The 12,253-nt window shown below is 50.9% G+C and overlaps 2 protein-coding genes and 1 long non-coding RNA gene across 4 annotated transcripts; 2 read left to right on the top strand and 1 right to left on the bottom strand.

Annotated features, from left to right (window-relative positions):
* Positions 1-1,518: 1,518 nt before the first annotated feature.
* HOXA2 (homeobox A2) lies at positions 1,519-4,725 on the top strand. The gene is made up of 2 exons (XM_020880739.2): positions 1,519-2,867; positions 3,503-4,725. The coding sequence occupies exons 1-2, from the start codon at positions 2,378-2,380 to the stop codon at positions 4,240-4,242; spliced, it is 1,230 nt and encodes a 409-aa protein (XP_020736398.1). The 5' UTR covers positions 1,519-2,377; the 3' UTR covers positions 4,243-4,725.
* Positions 4,726-5,059: 334 nt separating this feature from the next.
* Positions 5,060-8,843, bottom strand: LOC110129394 (uncharacterized). Its single transcript, XR_002311480.2, has 2 exons — positions 8,557-8,843; positions 5,060-5,198 (listed from the first exon to the last, which is right to left on the bottom strand). It is a non-coding gene; the product is annotated as an uncharacterized lncRNA (long non-coding RNA).
* On the top strand, positions 8,754-11,727 carry HOXA1 (homeobox A1). Of its 2 annotated transcripts, XM_020880727.2 has the most exons (3): positions 8,754-9,374; positions 9,578-9,672; positions 10,180-10,259. In XM_020880727.2, the coding sequence occupies exons 1-2, from the start codon at positions 9,027-9,029 to the stop codon at positions 9,635-9,637; spliced, it is 408 nt and encodes a 135-aa protein (XP_020736386.2). In that variant the 5' UTR covers positions 8,754-9,026; the 3' UTR covers positions 9,638-9,672; positions 10,180-10,259. The 2 variants fall into 2 exon arrangements, with proteins under 2 accessions (XP_020736386.2, XP_020736385.2); XM_020880726.2 differs by having other exon boundaries at positions 8,754-9,672; positions 10,180-11,727.
* The last annotated feature ends 526 nt before the right edge of the window (positions 11,728-12,253 follow it).

Genomic DNA, 12,253 nt, shown 5'->3' with positions numbered 1-12,253 from the left:
GAATTAAGGCCGCTGAGGCGAGCAGAAAGCTCTCACCCACGCAGCCCCTGACAAAGCCTCAGCGATATGGGGGCAGCGTTGCTTCCTTTCCGCACTCCTCCTCCCCTTAACCCCTCAATATTTTCTGGTAAAAGCAAATGCCAAAAGCCACCATCCCAGAGTCCGCAAAGCACCTTTCCTAAAAGCAGCCCTCGAACTCTGCTGCCAAAAATATCTTTAAAGAGACTAGTTTTCCTTGTTTCCTTGGTTTCCTGCTCTCCTCTTTGCTCGACCACATTTGATCTTGGAAAGAGCTCGAAGCTGAAATGTGTTCTTAAGGGCCAGAAGCTGTCAAGGCTTTTGGTGAGCAAGATTGATCGCACCCAGACTTCCTTCAGAGCTTTGTTTGGAATAAAAGCAAGAAAACTGAAAAAACCTCACATTTTCCAAAATAGCATCTCTATCTGTAAGGCATTGCTCTGGGCTAGTCAATGATGGAGGCCACTTTCTAATTTCCAACCCAAGCCCCTTTGATGCCAGCCTCAGAGATGGAGTCCTGTCCTTGTGACTTGCTCAGCCTTTCTTGTTTTCTACGTAAATTTTTCTCCCCCAACAATCTTTCTCTCCCTGGCCATCAGAATGATTTATTTTCCTGCCACCGATGCCTGCCGGCCAGGGGGAGTCTGATCACTTGGTCCATTTCAAAGGAAGCAAAAGCGAATCATCATCCTCGGTGTGGGGGAAAAGAGATACCTTCAGATTGCTCTCTCAGCCTCCTTCCCTTTTTCTGGCTTGGTGGATTTTTGCAGAGTTATTGTTTGGTATCTAAAGGTGTTATCTTTTGAACCCTCCAGCACAGTCCAAGATGCGCTCAGTTTCAAGTCTCCGAATTGGAAAAAAGGAGTGAACAGAGAAACAGAACCTTTATAATTCCTCCTTGGGTCGCCCTTTTTCACCCGCGGTGCTGTTTCCCACAGCAGACCCCGAGTGCAAACATCCCTGGTGGCCAAGAAGCGGGACAGTTCAGGAGACGATTCTGGCTGCCAAGGAGCACTCACTGCATCTGAATCAACAAGCCCCATCAGAGCGACAAGGATGAGAAGAAGGGAAGGAGAAGAAAAAGAAAGAACAAGCAAGCGCCTTCTCCCTCCGTGCTGCTAACTTCCAACAGACTTCCTGGAAATCAGAAATACTTACCGCACCCGAGCCCTACGGGTATGAAACCCAGAATGCCAGGAGCCGCACGCGCCTGCTCGGGGCGGCATTTCTTTGGCTGGCCGCCGCCCTGGCTACAGGGATTTGGGCACATGGATCTGGGGTTGTCTCGCTTGGCACATGCCTCTATCTTTCTCGAGCCACTCCTGAAAAGTTGATGGCGCAGGAGGGTCGGGAAGCCTGGAGAGCCGCCTCCCGTTTTCCGCTTTCCGCTGGAGCCAGATGCGAAGCTGTCGTGGAAAAGCCGGCTAACAATGGACCCCGGTCCGGGGTCCGGGGGGCGCGGACTCAGAGCTGGGCTTTGGGAGGGGGGTTGAGGGCCGGAGGGAAGTGGGGGGAGGAGAGGTGAACAGAGGGGAGAGGGAGGAGGAAGACAGAAGAAGAGGGAAAAAAGAGGAAAAGAGGGAAAGACGGGAAGGAAATCAGAGGCAGATCAGTTCTGAGATCCAGAAACTGGTTTTAGAAAAAGCGGAGGAGGAAAAGGGAAATAAAATGGGGGAGCCCCCTAAATAGTCCTTTTTCTGTCCCCGACCCCTTACTCTGTCTCATCTCCCCTCTCCCTCTGCTTCTTCTTCCTGCTTTAGCAGAACTTATGTGGCTGGGATGCGTGGCCCTCGGGTGTCAAAACTTTGAAGATTAATGGATTACTTTGTTAATGACTGCAGGCATCAGACTGAGGTGCTTAAATGATTTGTGAGGTGCGAGGCGTCTTCCCGACGTCCCAAACAATGCGCGGAGTGTGCGGGGGAGGCAGAGGGCGGCCGCCGGCGGGACCGGCAGCAGGGCTAAGCACTCGCATGCACTCACACACTCACACACACTCCCAGGCGCACACACCACCTCCGTGTGGATCAGGAGGCAGGCAGGCACCCTCGCCCTCACGCATTGCCACGCATCCCCAACCCACACCCACATATATGTATTTTTGCCCTGAAAAAAGTGTAAATAAAGCCTCGCTGGCCCCCAATGAGGCGTTCCTTCCCGACTTTTTTGGATCAATCAAACAGACAGTGGCTTCTTTTGATTAAAGCCCAAATTGTCATTGGGCAGAAGCAATCATGTGACAGCCAATTCGGTCCAATTTCAACCTTGTCTCCATGAATTCAATAGTTTAATAGTAGCGCGGTCCCCATACGGCTGTAATCAGTGAATTAGAAAAAAAACACCCCAGCAGCGATCTTCTATGATAGATTTTTTTTTTCCCCTCCGCGCTCGCCTTTTTCCTGGGCCTTGCCCCCCCAAACCCCTCCAGAAGAGGGAACTTTTTCTCCGAGGGGGCTCCAAGGAGAAGGCCATGAATTACGAATTTGAGCGAGAGATTGGTTTTATCAATAGCCAGCCGTCGCTCGCTGAGTGCCTGACATCTTTTCCCCCTGTCGCTGATACATTTCAAAGTTCATCAATCAAGACCTCGACGCTTTCACACTCGACACTGATTCCTCCTCCTTTTGAGCAGACCATTCCCAGCCTGAACCCGGGCAGTCACCCTCGCCACGGCGCTGGCGGCCGCCCCAAGCCGAGCCCCGCGGGCAGCCGCGGCAGCCCAGTGCCCGCCGGCGCCCTGCAGCCGCCCGAGTACCCCTGGATGAAGGAGAAGAAGGCGGCCAAGAAAACCGTGCTGCCGCCTGCCTCGGCCGCCGCCGCCACCGGCCCTGCCTGCCTCAGCCACAAAGGTCAGTCCAAAGACCTGGCCCCAGGTCCTGGGACCCTCTTCACCTTCTGGGCTGCCCCGAGAGCGGTTATGGGGGAAGGGAGAGTGGGTTGGGAGAGAAGGGGGAGAGGGAGAGATGCTTGGCTGCTTTCCCTTCCCCTGTGGGCTCAGGAGTGGGTTTGATGTGGAGACAAGAGATCCACAATGAGACATACATATATTTTTAAGAAGGGGGTGGGGGAACTTTCCCTAACTTGTGTAATGTGGGATGATTTATTTGAGTTGGAACTGACCTCCTCTTGTCTAGTTGTCCTAGAGTTTGGCTTTTTGACAGTAATGAAGAGTGATAGATCGCTCTTGCTCAGCTAAGCAGCTGATGCATTAATTATAAATTGTGGTGTGGCTAATATAAAGTTTGCTCCCGGATGGAGAGGTTGGGGGGAGCTACAGGCAGGAATCTGATGGAGGTGGAAGAGATGGGGTCTCCCCAGGCTAGGCTCCCAGGAAGGGCAGCACAATAGCTTTACTGCATCCAGGGGCGGCCATTTTGTTGCAGTTGATCTTTTCTGCTATATTTATTCTCCAGTGGAATAACCCCGCTCGGACCCCTCCACCTCCAACTGTGCGTGTGTCTCTTGTTGGTTTCCCTTTCCTCAGAATCCCTGGAAATCGCCGATGGCAGCGGCGGGGGCTCTCGGCGCCTGAGAACTGCTTACACCAACACGCAGCTTTTAGAGCTGGAAAAAGAATTTCATTTCAACAAGTACCTTTGCAGACCCCGAAGGGTGGAAATTGCCGCGCTGCTGGACTTGACTGAGAGACAAGTGAAAGTGTGGTTTCAGAACCGGAGGATGAAGCACAAGAGGCAGACCCAGTGCAAGGAGAACCAAAACAGCGAAGGAAAATTTAAAAGCCTGGAAGACTCTGAGAAAGTGGACGAGGATGAGGAAGAGAAGTCGCTCTTTGAGCAAGCCCTCAGCGTCTCTGGGGCCCTTCTGGAGAGGGAAGGTTACACTTTTCAGCAAAATGCCCTCTCTCAGCAGCAGGCTTCCAATGGACACAATGGTGACTCCCAAAGTTTCCCAGTTTCGCCTTTAACCAGCAATGAGAAAAATCTGAAACATTTTCAGCACCAGTCACCCACTGTTCCTAACTGCTTGTCAACAATGGGCCAGAACTGTGGCTCTGGCCTAAACAATGACAGTCCCGAGGCCCTCGAGGTCCCCTCTTTGCAGGACTTTAACGTTTTTTCCACAGATTCCTGCCTGCAGCTTTCAGATGCAGTTTCGCCCAGTTTGCCGGGTTCCCTCGACAGTCCAGTAGATATTTCAGCTGACAGCTTTGACTTTTTTACAGACACACTCACCACAATCGACTTGCAGCATCTGAATTACTAAAAACATTAAAGCAAAACAAAGCATCACAAAAAAAAAAAAAAAAACCCCTTTGACCAGGTGGTTTTGCTTTCCTTTATTCTAATTTTTATTTTATTTTCTTCTTGACTTACCCTCTCCCTCTTTTAAATGTTGGAAGATTTTTCTGTTTAGTGATTCCCTTGACCCAGTTTCAGAGTCATCTTTTCTCCAGACTATTTTGGAGTTTTAGTTGTTTTAAATCTAATCCAACAACCCTCTATGTGATTTCCTGAAAGCAATATATGAGGCCTGCAAGAAAGTGATCATATATAATTGTATCTTCACTTTCTTTTTATTTTTGTATTACGTTAGGGTGCATTGTCATGCGTATTTTTGGTAGAATAAATTCTCCTTTGCTATAAGTAGCTTTCTTATTTTTTTCCTCCCCCTCTTTCTCAAGGCTCATAACAGTTTCTTTTTCCTCTTTTAGTCTAACTTGGTAAATAAAATTCTGGTCACAATCCACTTTCTTTTCCAATTTTAATATATTTATTGAATGGGCATGTTCAAAGTCTTCAATAGAAACATCAACAAAAAGGAAAGCCAGAAAAGGGTTAGGGCTTCTGAGAAGTGTGTTTTGTTTTTTGTTTTTTTTTTTAAGGGAATGGATTAGGTTTTCAACGTAGAGGTTCAAGCCATAGATTTAAATTGGTAATAGAAACAGGATTGGGCAACCTCAGAGTTGGGCCAAGCCCAAGCTTTTGAAAGTGGAGAAATAAAGTGCCTACAGAAACCTCCAACTCCAGGAAGGAGGAACATGGAGTTTCTTTAACAAGCTACCAGTCTCCAGGTCAATAACTAAGTATACAACAATTCATTTATTTATACATGTTTGTTTCAAATATCTACATTCCAACCCCCTCCCCCACAAATCCCCAAACATTTTCAGTGTGGTTGATTATAGTCTCCCAGCTGTTGATGGGTCCAGGCAAACAGGTCTAAAACAGAAAAACAAAAATAAAACAAAACAATGGTTACTAGCTGGAAAAAGCACTTCAGAAAGGGTTCTTTCCAATCCTCTGGTTCAGTCATTCTAGGATTCTTCCCCCCACCCAGGGTCAGAAAAATCAATATTTCATTCTTAAATCTGTTTACATGGCAAATAATGGATCATTAAAGCTTTGAAGTCAGGTTAGCAAGATGAGATTTAAAGTGGAGTGTTTCTACACCCCAGGTTATAGATTAACCCAGTTTATAGAGAAAGAGAAAAAGCACTTTAAATGAAATATCAATAAAATGTGATCTAGGGATGTTGCTGGGTTGTTCTGTTTTTTTTTTCCCCTCCCTTCTTATGTCTTCCCATGTTTATTTTTCCCTTACTGAGCTCTGTTCTGATGGCTACTTACCGTGAGAAAACGCAGAGTGTAAGCAACATGTGTGGGGGGTGGGTTGATTTAAGAACCCGGCTCTTAATAGCAAAGGATTGGAAGTTATGAGGAAATCGCGATCTTTCTCCACGGGTTTACTGCCTACCTCCCCCACCCTTTTGCCCCCTAAATCCTGGCAGCGGCGGAGGCGAGTGAGGACCCGGGCAGGTCTCCTGCACTCGGCGCAGCGCGGCACGGCGCGGAACGGAGCAAGCGGCCGGGCCGCGGCCAGGGCTAAGCCGCTGCTGTTTGCGATTCATCCTCCACTCATAAATCAAACGCTTTCTATGAATGAGAATGTCATCAAAGAGATCAATTGCAGGAACACATGCACAAATAAAAATCCTCTTACGTATTTGCCGGGGATCCCCGTCCGAAAGCATTAAGTTAGAAGGCGTTTAGTCATAATTCATTTTTATTGCTCTTTTAAAACAACAGCAGCTTGGCTGAGCTGCGGGTGCCATGAACAGCTCCGGGCCTCGGCGGCGTTTTGTCTCTTCCTCGCTCCTTCCCTTTCTAGTAGAGCCATGAAAGAGGCGCTTTGAGCCCAACAAGCGGCTTGCAAGTGACCGGGCTCGCCTTTCATCCAGTCTTCACGGGCGGTTTAAGAGATTTTGGCTCGAGTCGCGGGGCACTGGCCTACTTGCCCCCACGGACCTCGGGTCTCCTACCCGGCCGAATGAGCCCTGGGATTTCGTGGGGGTGGGGAAGGAACTGCGCTACGGAAGCCCCCGGGCTCGAGGCCAGAGGAGGCTGCCTTTGTGAGCCGCACGGGGAGAGCGGCGCTCTGGGCGACCAGCCTGGGCGGAGTCGGCTCGGCCGCGGGAGCCTGCCTGCCGGGAGCGGTGCGCGGAGGCGGGTCGGTCGCCCGCCGCTGTGCAGCGGCCTTAAGCGCGAGCGCAAGCTTCTGTGTGATCCCAAGAAAAACATTCCACCCACGAAGGCCGGGAAAAGAAGCCCGGAGGGAGGAAGAGAGGTGGAGGGAGAGGAGCTCAGAGGCCCAGAACTAGCAGAGGAAGGAGAGCGGTTGCAGACTGGGGTGGCTCTGTGGTGCGAGCCTGCGGCGGAGGGGGCCGTGCAGACCAGGGCCGAGAAAGCCAACAAAGGGACCGGAGTGAGACAAGGGCCAGAACCTACGACGAGCTTAGGCTGGAGGAGCAGGTCGTCCGCAAAGCCAGCCGGGACCCCTAAAGTCCTGTCTCCTCCCCCGCAAGAGCCCCTTCTCTCCCCCTGGCTGGACGCCTGGCACTCCCAAGGAAGCCACCTCCAGGAGGGCCTCCTTGCCTTTTCCCTTCTCCAGGGTGAGGTTCTCCAGGTGCTGAAATTGGGGGGCAGGAGTGACCTTTCCGCCCCCCTCTCAACTATGATTGGGGATAGGTCACAGGTCACAGGAAAATACCTTTCAAAAGGAAATGTGTAGGGGGAAATGCGCCTTTGCTTCTGAGGGAATCCACAGTCAAACGTCTGTCCGTTTTCCCTCTTGGGGACAGGTTAGTATGGAACTGGTATAGGTGGAGAACAGAACACATAAACCTGAAAGGCTAACACCTCTGAAATGTGCCTACCTCAAGCAAAACTTCCTTCTTTTACCCGGGGAGGGAAAGCTGGAGGGAAGTGGGAACCCCAAAGCCACACACAATCATCAGATAAATTTGATCCGTTGGATCCCCATGTGGTGAACATGGTCAGAGTAAAATCTATACCGCATTGGCTGCAAAATTCTTGTATGATGTCTGGACTTCTTTTACCTAAGAATGCATCAATTCTTGGCCTCTGTTTGGCCTTTTCTCTCTACAAGCCAAAGGCTGACACGAGGCCTAATAGTAAAGAGCAATTAACGACCCCGTGGGCATCGGGCTAAGAGGAAAGTGATGGAGAACAGGAACGCTGTCCTGGGATGACGCTCGGATTTGCAAGTGCCTCTCTAGGGGTAGACTTGCAGGTTTACAGAAGGAACTACACAGTCAGTTACAAAAGGGAGGAGGTGTTGCTGGGGAAGAAGAGAATGTCCCGTCCACCATCAGCCATCTGTCCCCCGCCCCTCCCACCTGCCAGCTCACACCCCCACATAAGCTGTGCAGTAGAATGAGGGGGGGGGTGTGGATAAAAGAGGCTCTACCACTTCTAACGACCCCCTCCAGAAAACAAGAAACCTTGCGGGGGTGGATGGGGGTGGGAAGGAAGAGTTCGTCGTACTTCGCCGGAGCTGTGGTCTAACCCTTTGAGGCCCGGGTGGGAGCCTGCAGGCTCCTGGTTCTTAGAGAGCCGGCAGATGGCCTGCAGCGCAGGGCCCGGCCCCCACGCCGGCCACGTCCGCTATCGTCATCTCTCTCCCCGCTCCTCCTACCCCTCAAAATCCAGCCGCGTAGTTACTCCGGATCCCGTAGGGCTCCCAGAGCAAAGCTGAATGGGGAGGAGAAAGGGGCGGAGAGCGAGGAGAGAGGGAGGGCGAAGAGCCAGGCCACCCCCAGCCTTGGCCAGCAAGCCTAGCTCCCAAGGCTCGGACCCCCTCTCCCGGGCGTCGAATTACAGAAGCTCCCGGTTGCCACACTAATAGCCAGAGGGTGGGGAGGATGGGGGGGGGGGGGGGGCGTGAGGAAAGGAGGCTTCAGGACCCTCCTTGAGGAAGGGAAGTTTCCTTTCTTGCCCTCGTACCCTCCACGCCCACTCGGGTTCCTCCCAGCCAGCCCTCTGCGTACTTCCCTCTCCATCCCGACTTTAGAGACCTGGTGTCCTAACCGCGTCCTACGCCACCGTTCTCGGCCCTCCTCAAGACACCACAGAAGGGACGGAAGGGAAAGAGCCCGGAGAGCGACCCTTTCAGTTCCTGGCTTTCCGGGCTCGGCCAGTGTGCTAGTGGCGGCCCAGCGAGCTCCTCCTCCCCACAGATTCCCAGCCCGAGAGATCGCGGAGCCTCCGTGCTTCTCACCTTTTGCCAATTCATCTTTTGTGCGCGGTGGGGAGGGGGGCGGTGACGGGGGATGCCTTCCAGCCCCCACCTCCCGGAGGGGGGAGGGCGATCGGAGTCGGCGCGCGCAGAAAGCGGCCTCTGCTCCCCTTCGCCTTAGCGCTCCGCTTCTGCCCCTGCGGCCGCCGCAGCTGCTGCTGCCGCCCAGGCTGCCTGGGGGGGCGACTGCGCGTCACCTAGACTGAGGAGCGCCGGGGATTTAAATGCCACTGAAACGGTGATCCATCACCGCAGGAGCCAACAAACTTTCTCAGGAGGCTCCGCCATTGGCTGATAGAATCACGTGCCCCTCCCGTAGCGCCCTCCGCCCTCCCGCCCCCCCTCTTGCGCACTGTACATTCATATCATTTTTCTTCTCGGGCCCCATGGAGGAAGTGAGAAAGTTGGCACGGTCACCCAGGACTTCGCAGGACCCGGTCACTCAGTGACAGATGGACAATGCAAGAATGAGCTCCTTCCTGGAATACCCCATCCTCAGCGGTGGCGACTCGGGGACCTGCTCAGCGCGAGCCTACCCCTCCGACCACGGAATTACAACTTTCCAGTCGTGCGCGGTCAGTGCCAACAGCTGTGGCAGCGACGACCGCTTCCTAGTGGGCAGGGGTGTGCAGATCAGCCCGCCCCACCACCACCACCACCATCACCACCCCCAGCCGACCACCTATCAGACTTCTGGGAACCTGGGAGTGTCCTACTCCCACTCGAGTTGTGGTCCAAGCTACGGCGCGCAGAACTTCGGCGCGCCTTACAGCCCCTACGCGTTAAATCAGGAAGCAGAAGTAAGTGGTGGGTACCCCTCGTGCGCTCCCGCTGTTTACTCTGGAAACCTCTCATCTCCCATGGTCCAGCATCACCACCACCACCAGGGTTATGCCGGGGGCGCGGTGGGCTCGCCTCAGTACATTCACCACTCATATGGACAAGAGCACCAGAGCCTGGCCCTGGCCACGTATAATAACTCCTTGTCCCCTCTCCACGCCAGCCACCAAGAAGCCTGTCGCTCCCCTCCATCAGAGACCTCTTCTCCAGCACAGACCTTTGACTGGATGAAAGTGAAAAGAAACCCTCCCAAAACAGGTCAGTCTTGCCATTCCATGAATGCTCCTTTATGATTCTGGAAGGAGCTGGTATGCTTAGTTTCCAAGGAAAATTAACCTTTTTTTCCCCCTTAAGAAAAGCTCTTGCTTCTCACTTCTGTTCTAGGGTGTGGAGAGATTGCCCAGGTGCTTTGAGGGCAAAGGAGCATCTGGGACTGTTGTGTTTCCAAAGGGGCTGAATTTTAGAGGTTTAGGAAGTAGGAAGTGAGTAGGGGTGTGTGTGTGTGTGTGTGTGTGTGTGTGTGTGTGTGTGTGTGTGTGTGTGTGTAGGGCTTTCTGTTAATATCTCCAGGCTCCATTAATCACGGTCTGATCATGCTAATGGTTGACTTCAGATCAACACTTTACACCTCATCACTCACCCTCCCAAGCCCTGATTAGGTTGAGAAAGTCTTGATTCCCCCCTTTACCTGAAGGTTGCTCTGAAGCGTGTAGGGAATCTGATATGATTATAAACATTTTTACCTTTTCCTCTCATTGCCCCCAGGGAAAATTGGAGAGTATGGCTACGTGGGTCAGCCCAATGTGGTGCGCACCAACTTCACCACCAAGCAGCTCACGGAGCTGGAGAAGGAGTTTCACTTCAACAAGTACCTGACACGCGCCCGCAGGGTGGAAATTGCCGCGTCCCTGCAGCTCAATGAGACCCAGGTGAAGATCTGGTTCCAGAACCGCCGAATGAAGCAGAAGAAACGGGAGAAGGAGGGTCTCTTGCCCATCTCTCCAGCCACTCCGACAGGAAGCGAGGAGAAGGCTGAAGAATCCTCAGAGAAGTCCAGCTCCTCGCCCTGCGTTCCTTCCCCGGGTTCTTCTACCTCAGACACTCTACCTACCTCCCACTGAGGCTGCCCCAGCCCCACTCAGCAGCCTGGGCTACTCCTCAGGCTGGGACTTCTTACCCAAAGCACATTCTTAGCTTATCTTCCTTTCCATTTACAATCTCTCTCTTCCTTTCTGATCCTATCTGGGGAACTCCTGGCTGGGGATAATGTGTTTCCAGAGAATTCTGGATGAGAGACTTGATGGGGGGGGAGGGGAAGGGGTGTTAGCTCCCTAATGCAGCTGGAGTGCCAGCATCAATTTTCAGATGGCCCCTAACACCCCTACTTTCAGGAGATTTCGACTGAACCTACTGCTCCTTTCAGATGCTCTTTGGAAAATGGTCTCCTTTGCCAGCAGAAATATATGAGGAAGGCCTCTCATCCTTTATCTATCTGTATATTTACAGTTCTCTCCTACTTTGCCCTGAAAGTAGGCTGGAGAGAGAGAAGAGAGTCCAAGAGCTCATGAAGAAGAGATTCTCTATGAGCGTGTTTACACAATTAATTCATCCCTTAATTTAATTTAATTCCACGTGCGTGAGTTTGCTGGTTGTAAATACTTTGTCCTGAAAGATTTATCTTTATACAGATTTTCTAGAAATGTTTAGATTAATGTTTAGATTAAAACAGGGTGGGCAAACTCTCAAAGCTGGTACAACTTTGTATGTGATTATAGGTTAAAGAATAAAAGTTCTCACTTAAAATCAATCAGATGCCTCAGAGGGTAGCCTCAGTTTGTTCTTTCAGTGAGTTAAGAAGGCCTACAGAATACAAGGGTCAGAAACCTTGCTTCCTGGGCTAAGTCTCTCCCCATCCCCACCCCTTTCTTGTTTCTCTGGCCACACTCTGTTTAAAATTTGTGCTGGATTATCTGGGACCTAAAAGTATTATTCAAACCAGCTTCTTCCTTCCACAGTTATCTTAGCTGGATATGATGTATTTTCAGCTCAATTGTTAATGTGATGGATGGCACAATGAATGTATATTTTGTGTGATTCGTGAATAGTCTTTTGCATGTCGCACAATGTTTTGGTGTCCCCGAAGTACCACACTGAGTTCTATCAGTTATCCTTTTGTGATATTTACCATTTCCTGTACAATCATGAACAGCTCTGGGATCCTGGGGGTGGTGTGATCCAGAGCAGAGTTTACGGGTCTTAAGATGTCTGTAATAAATATATTCAAGTTTCAGACATGCTTCAGCATGGCTACAATTTGCTGGTTTCTCCAAAGTTGGCTCATTTCACCTGGGTAAGGGGAGAAGTGTGGTGTGTATTTTCAAAGAGGTGGGCCTTTTCTTGAAAAAAAAGTAAAAGCTTTTCATCATGTAGCTGAAACTTCCCCTATGAGTGTAATTGCACCTAACACTGTCTATGAAATAGGTTGGTTTTCTCTAAAAGAGCAGCAGTTGTTATATTATAATCAACGTTCATCATGGAAAAAAAATGAATGGTGAAGAAATTTATGAAGCAGATCTATTTTTGAAACAAACATGGATACTTCCTGGGTCAAGTACTAACCTTTTCACCTCCAACTCAATGTTGACATATATATAAACAGAATCTCCTTCAAAAGCGAAACTCTTCAGTCAGTCTTTCCTCACATCAGTGAACCAAGAGATTCGCATTTAATTGGCTCCAGTATAAAGCTGTTTGAGGATGAGGTCCCCACCCCACCCCTCTTCCTTCTTTTTGGGTTGTCAGTATCCCAAAATATTCCACTGTTTAAACTCAGTGTGGT

This window comes from Odocoileus virginianus, chromosome 1, assembly GCF_023699985.2.
Source record: "Odocoileus virginianus isolate 20LAN1187 ecotype Illinois chromosome 1, Ovbor_1.2, whole genome shotgun sequence".
NCBI classification, from domain to species: Eukaryota; Metazoa; Chordata; class Mammalia; order Artiodactyla; family Cervidae; genus Odocoileus; species Odocoileus virginianus.
This window is presented reverse-complemented; position numbering and strand designations above follow the sequence as displayed.

What these genes read in the sequence shown, in the direction of transcription:
- HOXA2 (XM_020880739.2), top strand. Translation starts at nt 2,378, where the DNA reads ATGATAGATTTTTTTTTTCCCCTCCGCGCTCGCCTTTTTCCTGGGCCT. An exon ending in TGCCTGCCTCAGCCACAAAG is followed by an intron (nt 2,868 to 3,502) that starts GTCAGTCCAAAG and finishes CCCTTTCCTCAG; the next exon opens with AATCCCTGGAAATCGCCGAT.
- HOXA1 (XM_020880726.2), top strand. Translation starts at nt 9,027, where the DNA reads ATGGACAATGCAAGAATGAGCTCCTTCCTGGAATACCCCATCCTCAGC. An exon ending in AAGAAACCCTCCCAAAACAG is followed by an intron (nt 9,673 to 10,179) that starts GTCAGTCTTGCC and finishes CATTGCCCCCAG; the next exon opens with GGAAAATTGGAGAGTATGGC.